Genomic DNA, 24,966 nt, shown 5'->3' on the forward strand with positions numbered 1-24,966 from the left:
TAGCCTTTTAATTAAATAAAGGTTTTAAAAACCTAACTACAGTGAATTTCATTCAATGTATAATTTTTGATGGTTGCCTAGTTTAATTATTTTAAATACATAAATCCATTAGGCATTATTTAAAATGTCACACCCAATTACTGTACTCTTTCCTTTCTTTAAAGTGGGGGGTTTTAAATCTTATCACTCAAAATAGTTAATGGTTGATAGTGAAATGACTTTTATGCATTACCACCAGACATTGGCTATTACCACTTTCTAATGTTAACAGAGAGGTAGCCATGTTAGTCTGTATTCTAACAAAACAAAACAGCAGAAATGTAGCACTTTAAAGATTAACTAAATGATTTATTCGGTGATGAGCTTTCGTGGGACAGACCCACTTCATCAGATCAATCACATTTCCGGTGCAGACTGACATCTGTAAGTACAGAGGTCCAAATAAATAAATATCTTTTTTTGGATCTCTGTACTTATGGATGTCAGTCTGTACCGGAAATGTGATTGATCTGATAAAGTGGGTCTGTCCCATGAAAACTCATCACCGAATAAATCATTTTGTTACTTTCAAGTGCTACATTTCTGCTGTTTCACTTTCTAATATGTTAAATTAGTTTTATCAAAACACAAAAGCAGTAAAGTAGAACTTGAAAGACTAACAAAATAATTTATTAGGTGAGCTTTCATGGGACAGACCCACTTCTTCAGACCATAGCCATACCAGAACAGACTCAATATTTAAGGCACAGAAAAACCAAAAATAGTAATCAAGGTGGACAAATCAGAAAAAAAAATTATCAAGGTGAGCAAATCAGAGAGCGGGGGGGGTGGGGGAGTCAAGAATTAGAGTAAGCCAAGTATGCAAAAGAGCCCCTATAGTGTCCCAGAAAATTTGCATCCTGGTTCAAACCACATGTTAATGTGTCAAATGAATATGAAAGAGAGTTCAGTAGTCTCTCTTTCCAAAGCAGTGTGAAAATTCTTTTTCAATAAGACGCGAACTCTTAAGTCATTAACAGAATGGCCCACTCTGCCCATGATTCTGTGACTAACCTGGTTAGGTCCAGTAATGGCGTCTCCAGAATAGACATGTGGACAAAGCTGGCAGCGAGTATTGGCACCCTTACCACTGGACTATCCAGTTACGTGGACTCCCTCCTCAAACCCTATGCCACCAATACTCCCAGTATCTCCGAGATACTGCTGACTTCCTGAGGAAGTTACAGAACATTGAAAAAGTTCCTGACAACACCATCCTTGCCACCATGGATGTAGAGGCTCTGTACACTAATATTCCACACGAAGATGGATTACAAGCAATCAGGAATACCATCCCTGATGTCACCAAAGCCAATCTGGAGTCTGACCTATGTAACTTTGTTCTCACCCACGATTATTTCCGATTTGGGGAGACACATTTCCTATTTGGCGAGAGATACATTTCCTGGACACTACAGTACAAATCAAGGATGGCCTAATCGGTACCACACTCTATCAGAAACCCACTGATTGCTATACTTACCTACATGCTTCTAGCTTCCATCCTGCACACATAACTAGATCCACTGTTTACAGTCAAGCCCTTAGGTACAATCACATTTGCTCTGATCCTATTGACAGAGACCAAAAACTACAAGATCTCTACCAAATATTCATAAACCTGAATTACCCACCAGGAGAAATAAAAAAACAAATCAACAGGGCCAGATGAATACCTAGAGACCAGCTACTCCAAGATAGGCCCAAGAAAGCCAGGAACAGAACACCACTGGTCATTACCTACAGCCCCCAACTCAAACCACTGAAACGCATTATTAAAAACCTACAACCTATCCTTAATCAGGATGCCACACTCCAGAAGGCCCTAGATGACAGGCCTGTTCCCTCCTACAGACAACCTCCCAGCCTTATGAGGATCCTCACCAACAGCCACAGTCTATACCGCAGGAACACCAGTCCTGGGACTTTTCTTTGCAACAAAGCCCGCTGCCAGCTTTGTCCACATATCTATTCTGGGGATACCATTACTGTACCTAACCAGGTTAGTCACCGAATCATGGGCACATTCTCATGTTCCTCAACTAACATCATATATGCCATCATGGGCCAACAATGCCCAGATGCTCTGTATATTGGACAGACTTCAAACACTCTCAGACAAAGAGTTAATGGGCACAAAATAGACAGCAAAACACTTCTGAGCCACAAACCAGTTAGTCTACATTTTAATGGAGTGGGCCTTTCTGTTAATGACTTAAGAGTTTGCATCCTATTGAAGAAGAATTTTCAAAGTGCTTTGAAAGAGAGACTGCTGAACTCTCTTTCATATTCAAATTCGACACATTAACATGTGGTTTGAACTGGGATGCAAATTTTCTGGGACACTATGCTCTTTTGCATACTTGGCTTAATCTAATTCTTGACTTCCCGCCCTGCTCCCCGCCTCTGCTCTCTGATTTGCTCACCTTCATAATTTTTTTTTCTGATTTGTCAACCTTGGTTACTATTTTTGGTTCTCTATGCCTTAAATATTGAGTCTGTTCTGGTATGGCTATGGTCTGAAGAAGTGGGTCTGTCCCATGAAACCTCACCTAATAAATTATTTTGTTAGTCTTTAAAGTGCTACTTTACTGCTTTTTTGTTTTGATAGTATATGGACCAGCACGGCCTTCTCTGTTACTAAATTAGTTCTGCTTATCCAAATTCTGCTTTGTGAGTTCTGACAGGTTTCACAGGATGTAAGACCTCGCAGAATGGGATGCACTTTGTTTCACAACTCAGATGCTCTTTCCATGGTTTAGTTCTGGAAGGTTATATAACCACTTTATACTGCTATATTTAGTTTTAAATATACTGCATTACAAAAACACATTTAAATAGCATTTTTCTTATCATGAAAACCATGCAATTTCATGAGCTTCTTCAACAGTTAAAAAAAGGAAAGAAAAAAATAAAGTCTGATCAGAATCATAGTCAAAAATGTGGCTCTGCTGCCAGCATCTATTAAACAAAATGTTTATTAATTAAATGGAAATAGGAATACAAGTTTAATCTATGCAGATTCTCAAAGTTCATCAAGCATTACCCTATACCAATATCTTCAGTTTTAGAAAAGTCGTTAGGATATATTTTTTTTCTGTGACCACTCAAAGTTGCTACTGAAACTTTCATACACCAACTTCTTTGCTTCTGCAGATTACTTGAGTCTAGTTAGTATCATTAAAAACAGAAAATAAATTCTGCTGTATCTCTTATCTTATCTGGTGGCTTTCTCTCTGTTACTCTTATCTAGGGGTTTAAATACCAGAGCTATCTCCCCATCATGCTGTGACCCATCAGGAATAACAACCGGTGGTGTCAACAACATAAAAAGTGATAAGGCCTTCAATTGCCACCAGCTGACCTGACAAAAGCCAGAGCTTGCTAATAGTCTCCCTGTCAGAAATAGAACTCTAACTCGGAACACAGCAGGGCACATTTTCAGAATTATCTCATAGTGAGTTGTTTTGTGAAATCCATTAAGTACTTGATATAATGGCATCTAGAGCTGGTGCAATCCATTTGAAAATAGCTTTTTCCATGATATGCCCTTGAAAACCCAAGATACTCAAGGGCAATAAGAAAGAATTTAAAAACACACCTATTGCTACATTACTTAAAGAGATTTCATGCGTGTACTTTCAAGATTCTTAGTAAAAAGTATTTATATGAAAAAAAGCCTCATGGTTATTACCAGTACATTACCACAAAGACTTTAAAAAAAGACATTCATTTATGTGCATTTTCCTAATCTACATGCTTTCTAATATACCAAACATATACATACAAAAATTTCTCACCCTTTCTGAAGAGATTTAAATAGCCATATGAAAGAGTGAAGTATCCTATTATTAAGATTTCACTGATTTATGTAACTATTAAATGTTATTCTAATTAAACTAAAATTGGCAAAGTAAATGAACACAATACCTTTCATGATGCATAACCTTTGCTTTTTAAACTGAGTTTTCTTCTCTTGCTCCCAAAAATTCAGAAATTCTCCATGCTCCTCCTGGACATTCACACAAGTTATCAAGGCTCTACTGCATGCATTTTTCACAAGTTAATATGGTTAAGTCAAGTCTTTGGCCATCAGGAAACAAGTCTGATAACAAGTGTTGGCCTTTACTGGTTTATCTTGTGAAACGTAACCAGGGACCTGAAACAGAATTTGAGGTCACAGCAAATCATTCTGGTTTTATAGTTGAGTCATCTTAAACTTTTAATCAGCTACAGAAGAGCATTTTGAACTGTCAAACATACTTAAATAAATTGTAGTTAGTTATGTTTCCACTAGCTCCTGTGATTCATTGATGATTTTTACTGGTGGCAAAAGTGCTACTTTTTAATCGTTTGTTTTTAGGCAATTTATTTTTCCCTATGAACCTGGTTTTTAATTAATTTTTCCTGAAAACATACTAATGTATTTACATATCTGATTTATTCAGATTTCAATCTATTAATAAGAAGTGTTTATCCTGTTCTGCATGGACAGAGTCCTTTAAAAACAATAAACATGCAAACCTTGAATAGTAACAGAGAGGAAGCCGTGCTAGTCTATACACTATCAAAACAAAAAGCAGTCAAATAGCACTTTACAGACTAGCAAAATGGTTTATTAGGTGAGCTTTCGTGGGACAGACCCACTTCTACAGACCATAGCCAGACCAGAACAGATGGTCTGAAGAAGTGGGTCTGTCCCATGAAAGCTCACCTAATAAACCATTTTGCTAGTCTTTAAATTGCTACTTGACTGCTTTTCGTTATGCAAACCTTGGTTTGACACCCCCCCACCTGCCCCTTTAAGAGTACTGAGTGAAGCCTATATACAAGGCTTTTCATAGGTTTGCTTTTATTGCAAAGTTGTAAATCTTGGGAATGTCCATGGCTAGGAAATGAAAGAGAAAACTACTCATAACTCTTAGGTATACAATTACATTCGTAAAAAAAAACAGGAGATTAGGGACCAGTTTTTAAAGAGCCTCTAAATTTGAGGCAGCTTTAGGAAATCTTACCCCTATTATGTATGAGAAAGAAAAGTAAATCTTTGAAAATGTAGAACTGCAATGCTATGTGCACTGCCGCTAGAAATATACCATTTTATAAAGATGTTCCACCATCAACTACAGCGGATCAGGACAAAAGCATTCTTAAACATTTCCCAGAGTACAAGAAAGAATGGACTAACACTTGAGTCAAAACTTCAGCTATCTGTAAAGTTCTCCAGCAACTTTTGACATTTAAATGAGGAGATTTTACAGAAAATTAAATGCTTGGCTCTCCAGGTATGCTTACACTGCAATCAGAGGCGTGAATGCAGCTCATTACAGTAAACCCTCGATTTAACAGAGTCTGATATAAGGGGAGCTGTCTGCTAGCCTCCCCCACCCCTGCCACTCCGCCCCCAGATAAATGCAGAGACTCACCAGCGCCATCCCCAGGGCTAGAGGAGCTGCTGAGGCTACTGCAGCAGCTGGGGCCACTGGAGCCAGAGGTGTTGGGGGAGGCTGCGGTGGGGCGTAGGAGCTCTCTTCCCCCAACCCTGTGTGAGTGGAGCAGGTTGGCGCCCAGCTGCCACTGCCTGCAATGGTGCTGAGCAGCAGCCATGAGGCTGCTTTCCGGTGGCAGGCTGGGGGTGACCACGCTCTACCTTCATGTGTGCCACTCGGAGCTGGGGGCTGGAGGAGGTGGAAGGAGCCAGACAGGCATTCAGCTCCTCTCCTGGTAATTGGGAGAGGGAGATGGAAGTGTGAGGGAAAGAATGGGACAGAGGACAGGAGTAAGTGATAGGCTGGGAAGGTCAGCGCATCATCATAGTGTATAACTATTTGGATATAACGGACTTTTGGCATTAACGGACACCTCTTCCCCTCTACTGGTCCATTAAATCGAGGGTTTTCTGTATAGATATTCCCCGCTAACTTGAACATACAGATTAAACCTCTCTCATCCGGCACCCTCACATCAATGCTGTCTAGCACTTTTACCAACATTTCCACTGCTTACTGGGCTCTCAGAAAACACTTTGGAGTAAATTACAGCTAAACAACAGCACAGAACACTGAGAGGCAGAACTGGGGGCTGTAAATAAACTTTATGGGATCATGGGAATCTTGGCCACACCCATGATAAGTGGTCATCCAGCTAACTAAAATCATGCTGGATTATGGAGTTTGCCAGACAAGAGAGTGCAGGATTAGGGAGGTTCAATTTGTAGTTATTTTAGTTGCACTAGCAGTGACGAACATGGTGACATGGGCTTCAGCGTGGTCTGTGTACATTTAGCAGCATCTGCTATTAGAAAATGTTCAACTACAATAAAATTATCTAAAAACGGAGAAATAGGCTTATTGTGTGGTTGGCTTTCCATTTCATCACTGTGCACTTTTATTGTCTTTGGCATGCAGATGTCCCTAAACCACCCAATGAAGTGGGTATCTGCATAGATAAGCATTTGATTTAAGTCAGTAACCCCAGTCTCCCTGATCTGATCTATCACCTCTGGAAAAAAATATGATTCATTTCTCTAATCTGCACCATAGGTAAAGCTCACATTAACACAAAGTTATTACCAAGATTTATTTTTCCCTGTACATTAGTTGGACAAGCTTTACTATCAAAACTTTTCTACATAAATGTTATATGGTACCTAACAGACATGTGGGAAGACAACGTCTCCATCCAAAAGGCTTACAAAAAAACGCTGACAATATGCAAATTAAGGCAGAATGTAAAAGAGCAGCATGATTCCATATTAAAATGTACCATGCACTGTATGAGTACTATAAGTTTTCATGATTTTTTAGGGTTTTTCTTTTTAATCTGCAGGAAGAGGATTTATAGACACCCACACAAGACTATACCATAGGACTTTGTTGGCTGACTGGCTGGACCGTATGGTAGACAAGTGTACAAGGTGGCATCTGGAAAAGAGAAGTTTAGGGAATGAGCGAAACAAGTGATTCATATCAGAAAGGTTTCATGCTTTTTTTTTCTGAATGTTTTTGCGGTAAATTCTTGGACACAGCTGGCTTGGAATAAATGCCATTTTACCTAGGAAACAATTACTAAGTACAGTACTGTGGCTTTACTAGTCCTTAAGAATTCCCATGCTTAAATAAATGTTTGGATTAAAATACGCAATTACATGGTTTACAAAACGGGATTAGGAGTAACTGCAAATTGAAGGAGGGAGGGGAAGTATAATGATTTAATGTTTTAACGGACACTGCCAACATTAAAAAATCTGACTTGTGCCTGATTTTTTTTCAGACCATTACCATTAAAAACTACACGTTCAACTGCTGTCACTGAACGACAAGATGCCTTGTGGCACCTTATAGACTAACAGATATTTTAGAGCACAAGCTTTCATGGGCAAAGACCTGCTTCATCAGATGCGTGAGTTGGTGGCGTGGTTTCAGAGGGGTATTTAAAGAAACTTCCACTGAAAGATTGCTGAAAATAAATACTATGTTTGACTGTGCTTTTTGTAGAGATAGTTCTCACAGCTGTGTGCCTCGCTCTTTCTGGTAAAAAAGAGGAAACAAAAATGAGGCTGTAAAACCATAGAAGTGGTCAGGCACCTGAAGGACAAGTAGGTAGCTGAAATACTGCTAAGCACTTTTTCAGTCAAATGGCCCTTTAAACCTGGTATTGAGTAGATTTTGTGTATTTGTTTTACAAGGACTCAAGTAGGTAACACACCTATGTTAGCAGAAGCAGGAACAGCGTGCGCTACCAGATCTCTCTAATTTCTGTGATTTCTAATTTCTAAAAATAATATTATATCACACGCTTGTTATTTACACAGTAACCTCAATTGTGACCTTTCCTGCTCAAGGACTGTCTGGCTTGCAAGGCTGTGGTATGTATGTCTGGCGGACACAGTCTGTGCTCCTTATGTTAGCGCTTTGCATGCCAGACAGCTCCCTGCAGCCAGTATTTAGAGCTCCTCTATATGGCATCTGGACAGCGCAGAGAAGGTTACCTTATAGTACACTAACTCGACAGTCCTAAATTAAGGTGTGTGTTGGTTTTTATACCCTCTGCCCCCTGCACCTCAATAAATTTAAAAGCAAAGACCACTTAGAGCCCAAAAGTATGCTAAAACGCCGATTATCTGACCCCCAGTTATGCAACAGTCCATTATAACCGTGGGTCGGATAATCTCCCCCAGCTCTGGCTACCGGGCGCCAGCTCCCAACAGCCCATCCCGGGGAGCCAGCCACCCTCCCTGCAGAAGGGGCCCATCCAGCCCCTCCCCCACCACTTATCCAACATTTTTGGTTGTCTGACCATCAGTTGCTCTCGATTATGTCAGATAATCAGGGTTTTACTGTAGTTGATAAACAGTTGCTAGGCAAATGCTAAGTTTTCATGTACATACTATTTTTCTGTGCTGCATTTCTATCAGCCTTCTGACAACAGCAAATTCTGAGCTGCATTTCCTGTGTCTCAAACTCAGCCACAGGACTGGGTTTCCAGCTCAGGAGTATCCATAGCTGCAAAATCCTCTGCAGTTTCAGGCAAGATATTTCTTGCCGAGGAGAAAAAGTCATTGATTCTGCTCTCCCCACCCCCAGCCTTCCTTTCAAGAGGAGCATTTCTTGAGAAAGTTGGAGACTGTTCCTCCAGGCATACCTGAGAAACCAAGGAAGCACGTGAGGAGGAGTTAGCAGGAACCAGGGTACTGGAGGGAGTCCTGGCTTCTGGAAAGAGCTGCTGTGGGGGAAGACCATGAAAGAGCGATTGTTCTCTTTCCCAGTTCCTGCCATGACCTCCTTCCTGAGGGCTCCATGTTCCACAGATGAATGCAGAAGGTGCAGAGAGAGAGAAGAAAGAGAAGCTGCCACCACATTCCCTAGCAGCTGAAAAGAATAACTGCAAGCAGCCTGTCCATAGACCAGCTGAGTCCCTGAAAGCTCTCCCCTGGAGAGCCAGGAGGCACGATAGAAGTGCTTGATGCGCTAATCTCACACAAAATGTGTTCCAACTGGCAGAACTGAATGTCAGAGAAACACCTTCACCGTTCCCAGTTACAACTACACAGATCACAGGACAGGCCAATTTTGAATGTGAAGTCCACTGACATGTAGAATTGTCTGCACCCAGTGGCACCAGAGCAACCCATTCCTTCTACTGCTGTCCATTCAGGGAAAGATGCTTGACTCACTCTTAAGTTGTTTGCACAATGACCGCATCCTTTTCAACTGACGTACGTCATTCTCTGCCTCCACACTGTCGCTTTCCCCCAGGTGCAATCCAATCTAAGACATGCCTTGTGCTTCTGCCCCAGGATAGCCAGGTGACATGACAGGCTCATAAGCTGATGGGCTTCCCTGGGTAAAACTCACTTCATCAAATGGGATTTGGAGTGGAAATACAGAATTCAGGGTTTATACAGCACATTTGTTAGTCTCTAAAGTGCCATGAGACTGCTTGTTATTTGTGATGTTATAGACTAGCACGGTTACACCTCTAAGACTTACTGAGTGCACAGTCAGCTGACTGGTGCAGCACAGCACTTCTAAGTTTGTTATATGGACTCTCCAATACATTCCCAAGTTTCTTTTGAAAGCATGCTGGCAACACGCATTCAGCTTCCCATTTTGTGCTTCTGCTATGTGCCATATTTCCAACACGTACGAGTGGTTGGAAGATAACGGTATTGTACCATCTCATTTTAATGCGCAGCTACATCTTATTCTTCCAGATGTTTGACAAATGGAAAATGATTCACTGGCTTTACCAGTTCTTGCCTTCACTTGGTTAGTTAGCTGGCCATTAGCAGATATTGTTCTTCCAGGACAGATGAAGTCACCAACCCTTTTATACCCTTCACTGCTGCTCACACAAAATTGGCAGCATTTTCTCTCCGGTCTCTATCATATTGGTCTTCTGCATGTCCCATTTTGTCAGCATCTACTTTTATGCTCATAAGACACTTCTTTATTCTACCTAATTTGGTATGCAAAACAAGGTCTCATACTTATTTCTTGCTCAGTTCGTACCAGTGTCCTTCACAGCAGTCATCAATCTTCTCACGCCAAAGCGTACACCAATGCAGAAGAAAAGTAGGGACAGTATGCAATCTTGCCTTATGCCAGTAATGATGTTAAGCCATTCTGTATCTCCGTTCTCTGTCCCAATGAGTCATGCAGACTCATCAGACAAAGCTTTTCTCAAATTAACCATCTTTGTTGGAATTCCACAGAGTCTCAGGATCTTCCATAAGTTTGCTCTGTAGGTACCATCAAACCTCTTCATAAAATCAACTACATTATAAACCTTTTTCAATAATTCTTCTCAAGGTGAAAATGTGATCTGAACATGATCGTTCAGGTCAAAGCCCAGCCTGTTCCTCCCTTGGTACTTCATCAGCAGCACTTTTTTGTTGAAATCAGAAAGACTGTGCAAAACACTTTTCCGGATACAGACAGAAATGCCACCCTCAACAGTTGTCACAAGTTAAGCTGGTCTCCCTTTTCCGAGATTTTATAGCTGACACCTCTTCTCTAGACTTAAGGGCTGTGTCTGCACTAGCCCCAAACTTCGAAATGGCCATGCAAATGGCCATTTTGAAGTTTACTAATGAAGCGCTGAAATACATATTCAGTGCCTCATTAGCATGCAGGCATCTGCGGCACTTCAAAATTGACGCAGCTCACCGCCGCGCGGCTCATCCCGACGGGGCTCCTTTTTGAAAGGACCCCGCCTACTTCGAAGTCCCCTTATTCCCATGAGCACATGTGAATAAGGGGACTTCGAAGTAGGCGGGGTCCTTTCGAAAAGGAGCCCCGTCGGGACGAGCCGTGTCAATTTCGAAGCGCCGCGGCCGCCCGCATGCTAATGAGGTGCTGAATACGTATTTCAGCGCTTCGTTAGTAAACTTCAAAATGGCCATTTCGAAGTTTGGGGCTAGCGTAGACATAGCCAAGGACGGATATCCTTTTCCCATACCAGTCAGCTCATGTAAATCACCATGCCTTCCTTTCCATCTCTTACCACAGACTGATGCTTTGCCACTCTACAGGTAGCTTATGGCCTTAGTTACTTGCTCAGTGGAAACTACTTCTAGCAATATAGGTACGTCCATTATTTGCTCAAACTTTTCAGTGTTTGATTGCATCAAGTAAAAACTCAGCTAATAATTTGGACTACTTTATACAGTTCTTTAATTTCTGAAATCTCCTAGCATGTGTTTTACATAACAGGACAAGCAATACAAATCAAACTACGAAGTGCTGAACAGGGCAACGACAGCTTGACTCAATACATCAGCCCGTATTGAATGTCTCAGAGCAACAAAAATCTTGTTACAATGAGTAAAAATGAGGGAAGATAATCACAGAGCTATACCATCAGACATGTGCATCATATAAATCATCTTCCTCCCATCAAGGAGACGTTTGCATACTGAGTTTTAGCATTCCCTAGGAACATGGTAAAATGGACAATAATATTTTACAGCCTGATAATGCCATAGATAATAAAAACCATATGACAAGTGCATAAGGTACAACCATTACAATTAGACATGGCACAAAAGATATTTTAAAATACCAGTTATTATAGCAATTGCTCCATTTTTTAAGCAGTGCTCCAGAAAAGTCACTCCTATTGAAAACTGCCTTTTTTAAACTGGGTCAATAACAGAGGAATTGCCCTGTTAGCTCCCAGTTCATCTAGTCCGGTGTTTCTCAACCTCTTTTTTTTTCCTAAAGTGTCCCCAGTACCTTCAATTTCAACCATACACATTTTTTCTGTCATTACAACACATTTGTTTAAACAACTTAATCGTAACTAGTTGGTTGGAAGAAATTGCTTACAGGCAAAAAACTTGGCATGATATTGATGATTGTGCAAAAAGGAGAAAAAAATTAGATGAACATAAAATAAGTCCAATTTTCTATTCATAAAAAACACTAAGTTAATGTACTCTCTAGAAGAGCTCTGTGTACCCACAACGATACACGTACCCCTGCTTGAGAACCACTGATTTAGCCCAATAGCCTGTCCACAGTTGTAGCCAATGCCAGCTGCTTCAGAGGATGGTACAAAAAAACCTGAGGTGGGCAATTATGAAATAATATAAGTGTAGAGGAAGTTTCTTCTTAATTCCTCGGAGATTGGGTGATGTCCTAAGGAAGTTTACACCTCTTGCAAACTCCACCCCCTCTTCTATCTCCCTCTCATGTGCCTAAATAGATGGGCCTAGAGCAGGAGATAGAGGGACCCTTTGAAGACCCTCCCATAATTCCTGCACTCCTGTTCCTTGAAGATGATGACCAGTGGATCCATAGACCTGAGACTCTACAGCACTGCTCTGTGGCAACGTAGATAGGGAGCCCCGCACAGCCAGGCTTCCTGCCGTGCTAGGGAGCGTCACTCCATGTGTATCCCCAAATCCTGCCTCTGCACAACAGACTCATATTGAGGGCTCTGCGAAATTCACAGTTCATTGTGGACAACTTCACAGTTACAGGGTTTTACACATCTTAAATTTCATGATTTCCAATTTTTAAATCTGGAATTTCACAATGTTGTAACTGAGGGGTCCTAACTTAAAAGGAGGTTGAGAGGATCATAGTTCTGGCACCCTCACGTCTATGCTGCTGCTGGTCAGCTGAAGAGTGGGGGCTGCTGGATGGAAACCCAGCTCTGAAGACAGCACTGCAGCTAGCAGCACAGAAATAAGGAGGGTGTGGCATGGCATTGCCACCCTTCTGCACTGCTGCCTGAAGAGCTGGGCCCTTTGCCAGCAACTGCCAGTATCCAGCTCTAAAGGCAGAAGTGCAGAATTAAGTGTGGCCACAACCTCCTAGAATAATCATGCGAACCCTCCACCTTCCCCTGTTGGATCAAAACCCCGAGTTCAAGAAACACTGGCTTCCCCTCTGAAATCTGGGTAATATACAGTAAAAGAACACAAAAGACTACAACTCACAGTCTGTGACATGTTAGTCATGAATTTGGTAGGGCCCTAACTCTCATCTGCCCCACTGAAGTACATTAGAGGTCTTCCATTGTTACTGAGAAGATGCTGGATTCAGATGCTTAAGAGACTGTTAAAATTTGATGGGGGGAGTGTGGCTTCACATTCAAACTGTAGTCTGTGTAAATCTTATTTGTCAGCCCAATAAATGCACCAATCCGTAAACAACATTCCTGCAGTGGCACCAGCAGAATAAGGAGCAAAAGCAAGGAGCACTTAATCTGGTCTCAGACATCATTGCCACTCTACTGCAGATGCTTGGTTGTTTTTTTTTTTTTTGGGGGGGGTGTTGTTGGGTTTTTGTTTGTTTTGTTTTTTTCCCCCAGGCCAATGTAAATATCAAGTTTTCCAATGACTAGTCTTTTCGAGGAAAAATCCCCCAAAAGCAGAAATATTGTTAAAAGCTGATATTTCGAACAAAAGGCACATTGCAGTGGCTGTGAAATATTTAATGGTCCTTAGAAAAATGGAATTCATCGCCTCAAGCACAGTTTGAACTAGTTAATCCGCATCAGATATCTGTTATCTGAGAGATTTAAGTAGTAATCAATCTTCCAGCATTCACTGACTACTGACTTGTTAATCTTTGCAGACCCTGTAATAAAGACTGTTTGGATTAATCAGCTATGGTTGTATTAGCATGATGAACTTCTACAATGTTCTGAGTTACTCATTAGGGATGGCCAAGCTTGCGCTCAATGAAGCAAATGACACAGTATAGGTCAGATCACATTCTGCCATCTGGAATATGTTACAAGAAAACTACAATACTCCAATGCAATCTAAATCTTTTCCTCGCTTACAACATAACCCATCTGAGCTCCACCACGAACACACAAGGAGCAATCTGCAGAATATGCTATTGGCTTACTACACAGGCTATTGTTTTAAACAAAAGAATCATAACGCTATGAATTTAAATTCCAGGCTCTGCCCCCTTATCTGATTTTAAATGTATTTTCAAGCTACGCTCTTCCTTCTGAGTTCACTGAGGTGGTCTAGAAGTAGATTGGATAGCTCAGGAATATGATAGCAGGATGCAGGATTTTTCATCAACAAGATGCTGCTCTGACATTTCCAGGGGTTGGTAACAACTTTTACTTAATATTTTATGGTATCCACAAGCACAGTAGGCTCTTCACAGCAAACACAAAAAGACATGTCTCTGCCCCAAAGAGTTCATCATCTAAATGACTACGGAGACATGGTGGTGAAAACACAGGCCAGCATATATTATAGTTTCCATTGTCACTAGTGGAGGTACAGGGGAAATGAACAGAATATCCCATTAGTCACCGAAGACACAGCTGAAGAATGCACTAGCATGCAACACAGCAACTAACTATGTTGAACAGTAAAGTAATTGGCACTGATGGAATTGTTCTACTTTCTGGTCCGAATAGTCAAGGATCTTAATTTTAATACTTTCTTGCAAGCATTATTACAATGCCCCCTTAGACCGCTGACACAAGGGGACTATATTCACTTTTGAGGAACTTGTTCCCTGGTTACACAAGGAACCAGAAGGAGCAGAGAAGGAGGGGTCCTAGAACCACTGTAGATGCGGGGGCCAACAGGATTGCTGGGCCTGTAGGCAAGATGTGGGGGCTGGCTCCACACTCCCAAAAAGGGCAGGGCCTTGGGCAGAAGGGGCTGGAGCTGGGGGCAGCCAGACTTCAGCGCTGCCTGGACAAGACTGAAGCACCCCTCTCCTCCTGGAATGCACTGCCTGGTGCCCCGGAAGCTATTTACATGGCCCGCGGCCCTGGCACATGCCACTGCTGCAGTAGCAGTAGCAGCAGCAGCAGCAGCAGCAGCAGCAGCAGCAGCAGCTGGGCGTCTCAGGCCCATTTGACTCACTGGGCCCCCTTTGCTCCCCCATCAGCAGCCTGCTGTAGATCCATGGGAGATCAACACAGATGGTCCAGCCCTCTAGCAGATTCCTTCAAAATCCACATGGTTCCAACTCGCTCCGGATTGGACTAAGATCCAAAAAAAGAAAAAACCCTGTGCCAGCCACAAAACAATCAGAGGCAAACTCAGGCATGGGCACCGCTGCATCTTCATCCACTTGGAGCCCCCATTCCTATTTTGTTCCTTGTTTTTCTCTTAAGAAAGGGGAAAAGCTGTCCTAGTAAGCAGAACTCCTTCACTACAGGCCAGAAATGCTAGAACTACGTTGCTATAGCAGCCCCTGGCTTGAAGTGGTTTCCATTACACATGGGGTTTACTGCTTGGTTCAAGGGCTCTCAGCATGCCCACTACGCAAATTATTCCAGCACTACTGCTATAGATACATTAAGAGTCTAATACAAGACCGGGTCTACACTTACAGGGGACCAACATGAGTGAGAAGCCAATGAAGGGACCACTGAACACTCCAGTACACTATCTGAATGAGAGAAGTGTCTCCCATCAACACAACTCAGTGTAGACACTGCAGTAAGTCGACCAAAGCTACATTGCTTCCTGCTACATTATTCAAATATCTGGAGAAACATAACTTAGGTCAACTTACTGCATTAGTTAGGTCAAGTTACTGTTTATTAGACCCAGGCCATCTGAAAGACTCCCATCGACGCCTCATTTGGGTTGGATCAGGAAGGGACAATCACTGAAGATTTATTTACCTTTAAGCACAGAGGGGTAGAAGTTAAGAGGGAAAGAACAGGCACCATGTGAATGCACAAATGTAGATAAATGTTGAAGGAAAGTGAACAATCTGAACAGATTTTCCTCTTTACACTAAGTGCAATTAAAATGGTTCCGGGGGGAGGAGTTGATGGCCTAATTTAACATTAAAATCAACACAATCATGTGCTCTGTGATGCCCTGTTTTAAGATCTGTTGATGGTAAAAATTCTTTTCACAGCACTTGTCCCAAAAGTGAAACACTAATTGGGCCCGGCCTTAGGGCAAGGCGAGCAAGATGTTTGCCTTGGGTCCTGCCCCTTCAGGGCCTCGCACTTCAATTGAGTATGGCTGGGCCCCCACTGTCTGTGTGCCGTCATAGGCCCCACCTACCAACTGGGCCCTGCTGTCGGCATGCTGCCATGGGCCCTACCCATCAGCCAGGTCCTGCTGGGCCAGCTCTGTCAATAATTTATTTCAAATATGGTGAATGAAAATCTTGCAACACAATCCAGATTATCTGTAGCCACCACCTGGTACTTCACAAATAATCATCACTAAAAACTGACACATCTGCACACTCATCCAACTGTTCAGAATACTTGCTATCATCCTCACCCTAAGTTGACAGGAGAGTCAAAGCACAGCAAATACTTTGGGACAGTATATTATTTTTAGGACTGCAACCAAAGAATAGATGGATTGAGTCTAATGCCACATTAAACCTCAGGCTTTGCACCAGGCTGAATAACTAAACATCCTTCCTGCCTATATATAGCTCTATATATTATACAATGTAATTCTGCTTTACATTCAATTTCCCAGCCTAACACAAATTTCTGTTTCAATACAGTGCAGATTACTTTGGAAGGACATGCCTTTAATTATTTTGGAGATAAAGAGTGCGTCTACACTTGCATTCCTCTTTCAAAAGAGGTATGCAAATGAGGGAAATAAAAATGCAAATGAGACTCATATTTGTGTACTTGGCACCTCATCTGCGTACTCTTATTTCAAAACTGCTCTTTCAAGAGTAAACTCTATCTTTGAAAGAACCCTTCTTCCCTTTATTTAATGGGAAGAATGATTCTTACGAAGATGGGGTTTACTTTCGAAACAGCAGCATCTACACTGGTTTTCTTCTTTTGAAAGAAACTCTTTTGAAATAAGAATTTGCAAATGAGCTGCCAAATATGCAAATATGTGCGTTATTTTGCATTTTCAATTTCCCTCATTTGCATACTTCTTACGAAAGAGGAATGCAAGTGTAGACGCACTCAAAAAGAGAGCTTGCATGTTTTGGAAGAGTTAATATTAAGAAATGTAAAATCACTTTTCAAAATTAATTTAAGCTAAAAAATAAACTTATAAATAATTTTGGTTAAATAAATAAAGTAAACTCGACATACATCCTCCTTTGCTTTATTTATTTTATCCATCCTGTATACTTCATTGAATTGTTGCTATATTCCATTGAATTGCTGCTGGCTCTTTGGCTGCTATATTGACAGTTATACTAGATCAGGTAATCGACCCCTTTATATTGTTCCTATAAATCCGGGTAAATAAGGATACTTGTGGATGACTGTTGTCTTTTGTTACAATTGCAAGTTTTAGTTGATTCTGTGAATTAGTCATGAATACAAGTACCATCACATTCATTTTCGTTAAAAGAAAAATATAGGTTCTTTCTTAAAATAAAGTCTGAACTATTTCAACTGCATGTAATTTGATCATTTCTGACACATTTTAAAAATTTTGTCAGGCAATAGTCTGGACTTCAGAATCAGAGGGAAGGGGCATCTGTCCCATGTTAATTCAAACTCTAAATCTCTAAAGGCTTGAATGGTTTAATTTAATAGCTTTCCCACTGACTTCATTGGAAGCAGATGCTACATGCTGGTTTAGTTTTACAGTTTCAGGAAAGTCTGAAACTTTTATTGTTTTACGGTTTGTTTCTTTTTTTGTCTACCTTTAAATTAGAAGAAATTAAATTTTATAATTAGTCTCTGAAGTGAAATCTAGGATCCCAATCCTGCAGTGAGTTCCATGTGAACTCATGCCATTCTTAAGGGAAAAAAAAAAAAGAAAAAAACTGCATAGCCAAGAGGCTTACATTAAACCCACCACTGGGAGCACACAGCAAGTATTTCTTCAAAAGAAAACGTCAATCCAAAGGAGACGTACCATTCCCTTCAAGGGAGAGAGCATAAGCACCTAAAAATAATACTGAAACAGAAAAAATATTCTGTTGTTCTGCTCTTGCTGGTGAAATAAAATGTGACAAAACACCATTGGCAAGCATGAAAAGTGACAGCTACACAACGACGCGATGTGAAATTCTGCTAAACTGGAGGAAAACTGTTAGTTATTAACATAAGCCTTTATAGACCAGATTTTGATCCATGGCTCTCCATGTGCCTTACAGAAGAAGGTAAGCTGCATTAGCCCCATTATTCAGTTAGGGAAACAGACAAAGAGGTGATAAAGTGACTTACGAGAGGTCACATAGCAAATCACTTGCAGAGTCAAAAATAGACTCGATGCCTCCCAACTCATGGAATGTTTGTTCTGTGTCCTAACCCTTCAACTCTGATGTTCCTTCCCATCTGTCACCAAAGGCAGCTGGAAAATAAAAATTTAACCTTGATTTGCCTCAGGTTTGCACCATATAGTTTTTATCACATGAGGCAGTTCTCAGAGCCATGACCAAACTGACTATACATGCTAAAATTCCAAGATACAACAGTAACACATTAAGTATGCTGTAAATTAAGCTTTAATTCAACAGGATTGGTTTGTAAAATACTAATGGGTCATAAAAAAAAACTACTTTCAATGTCACTATATGAAGAAAATGTAATTATGATTTTAATATCCTCAATTTAGAACAAAATATTTAATTTGGGTCGTAAACCTATTTGCAAAAAAACCCCTACAGCAGCTGAATAAATGTGTACCATTTTCAAGCTGTTAAACACCAGCAGCAATGTCTACCCTCTACTATGGCGGTGCCCAATACGTTCCCCGTTGGCCGCATGTGGCGAACAGGGCAGTGCAGTGTGGCAAAATGTGGTTCTAAGGAGCCACACACGTGGGGCGCCCCTCCAGATGTTCCGCACACACGTCCCACCACGCGGTGGGGCAAGCACGTGGCAGCAGTGGTGGAGGCAGCTACTCTGGTCTCAAGCTCCAGCCACGGCACAGGCTTCCGCCCAGGGCAGCTCCAGTGAGTAATCTGGCAGGGGAGGGGAAGTACCTGGCTTGGGTAGGGGGGCAACTGGATGGGGTGGCAGCACCTGGCTCAGTGGGGAGGAAGGCCTGTGGCAATCCATTAACTTTCTTTTGGACCCCACTGTTCCACTAACTTAATCCAATATGTTACCAAAAGGCACAGTACCGCATTTAAAGCGCTGCATACATGCTCAAGGGGGCCAACAAACATGCGGGGCCCTGGGGCAAAGTATGTGTGTGTGCGGGGCAGTGGAGGGGGGCGCTGCTCTGTGCTCTTAGAAAGGGTGGGATTTCAGGTGGAAGGGGTGGGATTGTGGCAGCCAACCCTCAGCCCCACCTGTAGGGCATGGTGCCATACACACCCCCACCCCACGCAGCCTTCAGAGCTGCCCGGAGTGCACAGCCTGGCACTCCAGTGGCAATTGAAAGGGCTCAGCTCTTTGGACACAGCCACTGCCACAGAAGCAGCAGCCAGAAGCCCCCTGCCCTTTAGAGTCACTGGGCCCCAGGGCAGTTTCCTCCTTTTACCCCGCTTCCTCTGCCCCAGTCACCAGGCCTGTACTTGCTAAAGCCAGTCAGATTTTTCAAACTAATGGTGGTGACTGCTAAACAGTTCGGCCTTGTTTCATTGAGCTATCTAAAGCAGTGGTTCCCAACCTTTTCACTAGTCTGGACCCCTTCCAATTACCTCCCCAAAATTCATTTGCACACCTCGTCAAACCCAATTCTAGCGGCTACGTACACTTCATTAAACAAAAAAGAATACTGCAACATAGACTTTGGACAGTAATTCATAATGTTATTGGAAGATGTTTCATTTAAAAATAATAATTAATTGTAACATTGCCATTTATTTAAAATATTTTTCTACGATAATTTTATTTATCTTTTTTTTTTCCACTGACCCCCTGCAAGAGCCTCATGGACCCCCCCGGCTGGGAACCACTGAGCTAAAGAAACTCATTTTATTTACACTTTATAAATGCCTCCTAACTGCTCTGTCATAATCACACCACCCTCATAAAATTTTCTTTCCACTGTGTGCGTGAGTTGGAAACTTTAACTTGGCTTTTGGTTATAAGCAAGGTCAATGTCAGATTCATTTTAAAATGGCAATTCTATGATAATCTATTTATCCTTAATAGCGGTGTATTAGCCCTCATTACCAAAATTAAAGTTGCCTGAATTTCATAGGATAGTTTAAAATACTTAAGAAGGGCCATAATGGGTCAGACCAAAGGTCCATCCAGCCCAATATCCTGTCATCTGACAGTGGCCAGCGACAGAAGCTTCAGCGAGAATGAACAGAGCAGAACAATGATCAAGTGATCCCTCCACTGTAACCTATTCCAAATTTCCATTAAACAGTTACTAGGGATACCATCCCTACCCACACCAGCTAACAGCCATTGATGAACTGACCCTCCATGAACTTATCTAGTGCCTTTCTGAACCCTATTACAGTCTTAAAGACATAATTTATGGCTTCAAAATACCTGCTAGTGAGCACACGGCAGCATCGCTGCATTAAACAAAATTAATCATGGCCAATAACAGAGAAACTCCCTGGATGGAGCTTGGTACATAGCTAGCACCTGGTGATCATGCCAAAGCCCGCTGACCAATGGGATGCTCCAAAAGGCTTCCTTCAATTCTGGAAAGCACTGCTGCTCTGCGATCCCATCCACTGTGGAAAGCAAGGAGCGTACGGTCTCTCTCATTCTGAACACGAATGTCTGGATTTTGAGTTCCATGAGCCCACAGAACACTTGGCTCCATACTTCCATGTGCAAATCTTCCCCCTTTCACACCTGCAGTGAAGCACAATCTTACTTTGGAAAGGTAGAGACAGTGTGCACAACAGCTGTGATCACAATCAACCACCTTTTCACGATTATACTCAGCTAGAGCATCAGAAAACTCACATTCTTCCGTATGTATTTGAAAACGTCTTCTCACAATTGCTGTGTGCCAGGGGCTCAATTATGCAAAGGGGCTGAGTTCCCTTGACTCTCAGTGATCTCAGTGTAAGCTAAGGGCATTGGACTCTTCAAAACTGCACTCAGTACTCCTTAAAAATCAGGCCGACAAGAGGTAAATGTTTTGACCATTTCCCAAGATATTTCCTGTTGTTTATGGTGACTATTAAACTTGTGGCTAAATATGAAAAAAAAAGTAAAATGAAAGAAAGAAACTCAAACAGTTAATTTGTAGGGTTTATTTTCCAAAGTGAAAATAAGGTTCTTGTGTAGACTGGTGTGTTCTGCATTTGTTTTAAAAACTACACATATATGCACGAAACATGCCCACCTAGGAATACCTTTAATACTTGTAAGGTGCTCAGACAGGATGGTGCTGAGCACAGTTGCAAGCACCTAGACAAGTGGATATTTCCAACTTAGCAAGCCACACTCATCTGTGCTTTACTTTAGACCTGAATGAAACGTGAACACATGCTTAAGTATTGAATAGTAACAAAGAGGAAGCCGTGCTAGTCTATACACTATCAAAACAAAATGCAGTCAAGTAGCACTTTAAAGACTAGCAAAATGGTTTATTAGGTGAGCTTTCATGGGACAGACCCACTTCTTCGGACCATAGCCAGACCAGAACAGACTCAATATTTAAGGAACAGAGAACCAAAAAACAGTAAGCAAGGAGGACAAATCAGAAAAAGATAATCAAGGGCTACGTCTACACGTGAAGCCTACATCGAAATAGCTTATTTCGATGTAGCAACATCGAAATAGTCTATTTCGATGAATAACATCTACACGTCCTCCAGGGCTGGCAACGTCGACGTTCAACATCGACATTGCACAGCACCACATCGAAACAGGCGCTGCAAGGGAACGTCTACACGCCAAAGTAGCACACATTGAAATAGGGATGCCAGGCACAGCTGCAGACAGGGTCACAGGGCGGACTAGCACTTCCGGAGCAACAGCTAGCCGCTCCCTTAAAGGGCCCCTCCCAGACACACTCAGCCTGCACAGCACGCGGTCTGAGGAGCCATAGGCACACAGACCCCGGGCGACGCAGGCATGGACCCCCAGCAGCAGCAGCAGCAGCCAGAGGTCCACCCAGCCCTCCTGGCAGGAGCAGGGCTCGCCCTGATCCATGCCATGCGGGAGGCAGCTGAGCACCTCCTTGCTACACTGGAGGAGGAGCTGCCCCCAGGGCAGCAGGGCTCAACCCCCAACCCTGCAGCACCCCGCCCCCCCCCCCCCCGCCTCACACACCGGCGGCTGTGGAGCTACCCCACCAGCACCGACTGGTGGGAGCGGCTGGTGCTTGAGGAGTGGGACGATGACCGCTGGCTCAGGAACTTCAGGATGAGCCGGCAGACATTTATGGAGCTGTGCCAGTGGCTCACCCCCGCACTCAGGCACCAGGACACTGCCATGCGGCGTGCCCTCCCTGTGGAGAAACAGGTCGGCATCGCTGTCTGGAAGCTGGCCACTCCAGACAGCTACCGATCCGTGGGACAGCAGTTTGGTGTCGGCAAGGCCACCGTCGGGGCTGTCCTCATGGAGGTAAGAGGACCCACGGGGGGAGGGCAGGGGAGGGGAGGGCAGGGCCACGCACACCCTGCTCACCCCTCATTGGTGCTGTCCCACGTGCTTTCCCTGCAGGTTGTGCGTGCCATCAACGCCATGCTCCTGCACAGGCTCATGAGGCTGGGGGACCCAGATGCCACCATCATGGGCTTTGCCACCCTGGGCTTCCCCAATTGCTTCGGGGCTCTGGATGGGACTCACATCCCCATCCACGCCCCGCATCACAGTGGAGGACGCTACATCAATCGCAAGGGCTACCATTCTGTGGTCCTCCAGGCCTTGGTGGACAGCCGGGGCCATTTCCAGGACATTTATGTGGGCTGGCCTGGCAGCACCCACGACGCCCGGGTTTTCCGGAACTCTGGCCTGTGCCGCCGGCTGGAGGCAGGGACCTACATCCCCCAGTGGGAGATCCCTGTGGGGGACACCACCATGCCCCTCTGCGTCATCGCAGATGCGGCATACCCCCTCCGGCCCTGGCTCATGCACCCGTACACGGGCCATCTCTCCGCTAGCCAGGAGCGCTTCAACCAGCGCCTGAACCACGCGCGTCAGGTGGTGGAGCGCTCATTTGGCCGCCTGAAAGGACGCTGGAGATGTCTCCTGACCCGCCTGGATGCGGGCCCCAACAACATCCCCGATTGTGGGTGCCTGCTGCGCCCTGCACAATTTGGTGGAGAGCAAGGGGAAGGCCTTTTTCCAGGGCTGGGCTGTGGAGGCCGGCAGGGCCGACGTGCAGCCACCCGCTGCCCCCAGTCGGCAGGTGGACCCCGAAGGGACCCGGGTCCGGGAGGCCCTGCAGGCCCACTTCGATGATGAGGCCGCGGGGTGAACTCGGCCAGGCCCCCCACTGCCCACCCCTTCCTCCACAACACTCCCTGCCCCAACGCCCACACCATGGAGCACCCAACCGCACCACCCCCCCAACTTTTCCTGGACAAATGACAGCACGCACTTGTGGCTGAACTTAAACTGGTTTTTCTTTGAGAACTTTGTTTTTTTGGAACTAGAATTAAAACAAGAACAAACTATATACAAGATGTGTGTAACAAAAGTAACGTGTACAAAGAAAACAATAGTAATAAAAAAGTTTGTTCACTAAAAAGAAAACCAGGGATGATAAAGGGGAGAACTATTTACATGGGGGGGGCGGGGCAAAGGGGGGCACAAAAAAAGAGACCTACAACTGTCCATCAGAGTCATTTTTTAAAAATCAACTATATACAAGGGAGGGGGGGCCACGTCCCGGGCCCCACGCCCTTAAAGTCCGGCACTGGGGGTTGGCGGTCGGGAGCCCTGCCGCGGCTGCAGCCCTGTCCAGGGCTGGCTGGGGGCAGGGCGGACCGGAAGATATGCCCGGCGAGTCTCAGCTGGCTCCAGGGGTCCCTCAGCAGTCCGGCCCTCATTGGTGGATGGCGGGACGACGGCGGACAGGACGGCGACGAGCAGAGCAGCAGGTGGTGCGGCGGGTGGAGCAGTCAGGGCGGGCTCTGCAGCGGCCGGCGCGGCATGGGGGGCCAGGTAGTCAACAAGGCGATTGAAAGTGTCCATGTAGGCCCCCCATGCCTCTTGGCACCAGGCCAGCGCCTGCTCCTGCAGGTCGAGGCGGCGTTGCTCCACCTACAGGCGCTGCTCCGCCACCTCCAGCTGCCAACGGTGGATGGCCAGCAGCTGGGGGTCCGTCGCCATCAGCTGGTGGTGGCGTGGGGTCCGCCGTCTAGCCCGCCATGGGGCCGGTCGGTCCTCGGCTGAGGGGCATGCCTGGAGCGGTGGCCCCGGAGGGGTCTCCGGGACCACTGATGCCTCGCCGGCGCTCTCTTCCGGTCCTTCCGATGGTGCAGGTGCGGGACACAGGAGAGGAGGGGGGGAAGAAGAATGGAGACAGGCGTTAGTGTGGGCCCCGAGCCATGGCCTTTGTCCCCCCAGCCCTGTGCTGCAGGTTCCCCATCCTCATCCCCGGGAGATGCTGCTGTGATGGATGGGGTTCAGGGGTCCCCCTGCACTGCACCCCGTCCCCTGGTGGGAGCGACTCTCACTTCACTCCTCAGGGTCTGACAGGAAAGATTTCTTAGGCCACAGATGCCCAGTTTCTCACAGGAGTGACAGCACCAGCTGTCAGAAGAGACAGTCCTTCCAACCCGTCCTGGGGAGAAGACCCCAAGGGGTGCCCCTCTGGGGTGTAGCTTTCCCCCTCCTCAGGCTGGCTGCCTTCCAGCTCTCCCTTCCCCTAGCCTCTACCTGTGGCCCCCGCCCTCCCCCCCCCCCCGATTCAAAGCCAGCTCGGCTCCTTCCTCCTCTTTGTCCAGAGCAGAGGTGTCACCTGACAGCTGTAGCCCCAGGATCATCCTTTGCCCCTGGGAGCTATTCGGCTCTTGTTGCTCATATCTAGCCTGAGTCTCCCTTTTGCACTCCCCCCACTCCATCACATGCTGCTGCTGCTGCTGCTGCTGTGGGGTGTCCCACCCCCTCCTCCTGGGGGCCCCTCGAGGTTCCGCTCCCCCCTGC

At 44.5% G+C, this 24,966-nt stretch overlaps 1 protein-coding gene across 3 annotated transcripts in view; it reads right to left on the minus strand.

Annotated features, from left to right (window-relative positions):
- Nucleotides 1-24,966, minus strand: part of RBM20 (RNA binding motif protein 20) — a 163,481-nt gene that overhangs the window by 118,324 nt on the left and 20,191 nt on the right. Inside the window, exons 1-2 of one of the 3 annotated variants that reach the window (XM_074999197.1) lie at nucleotides 8,683-8,886; nucleotides 3,970-4,198 (exon numbers count right to left, since the gene is read on the minus strand). The exons of the other annotated variants lie outside the window; for them this stretch is intronic. Coding sequence (XP_074855298.1) covers nucleotides 3,970-3,983 — 14 coding nt within the window. The 5' untranslated portion in view covers nucleotides 3,984-4,198; nucleotides 8,683-8,886. Of the gene's footprint in view, nucleotides 1-3,969; nucleotides 4,199-8,682; nucleotides 8,887-24,966 lie in introns of those variants that run through there. 3 annotated transcript variants of the gene reach the window in all.

The sequence above is a fragment of the Carettochelys insculpta genome, chromosome 7 (genome assembly GCF_033958435.1).
Source record: "Carettochelys insculpta isolate YL-2023 chromosome 7, ASM3395843v1, whole genome shotgun sequence".
NCBI classification, from domain to species: domain Eukaryota; kingdom Metazoa; phylum Chordata; order Testudines; family Carettochelyidae; genus Carettochelys; species Carettochelys insculpta.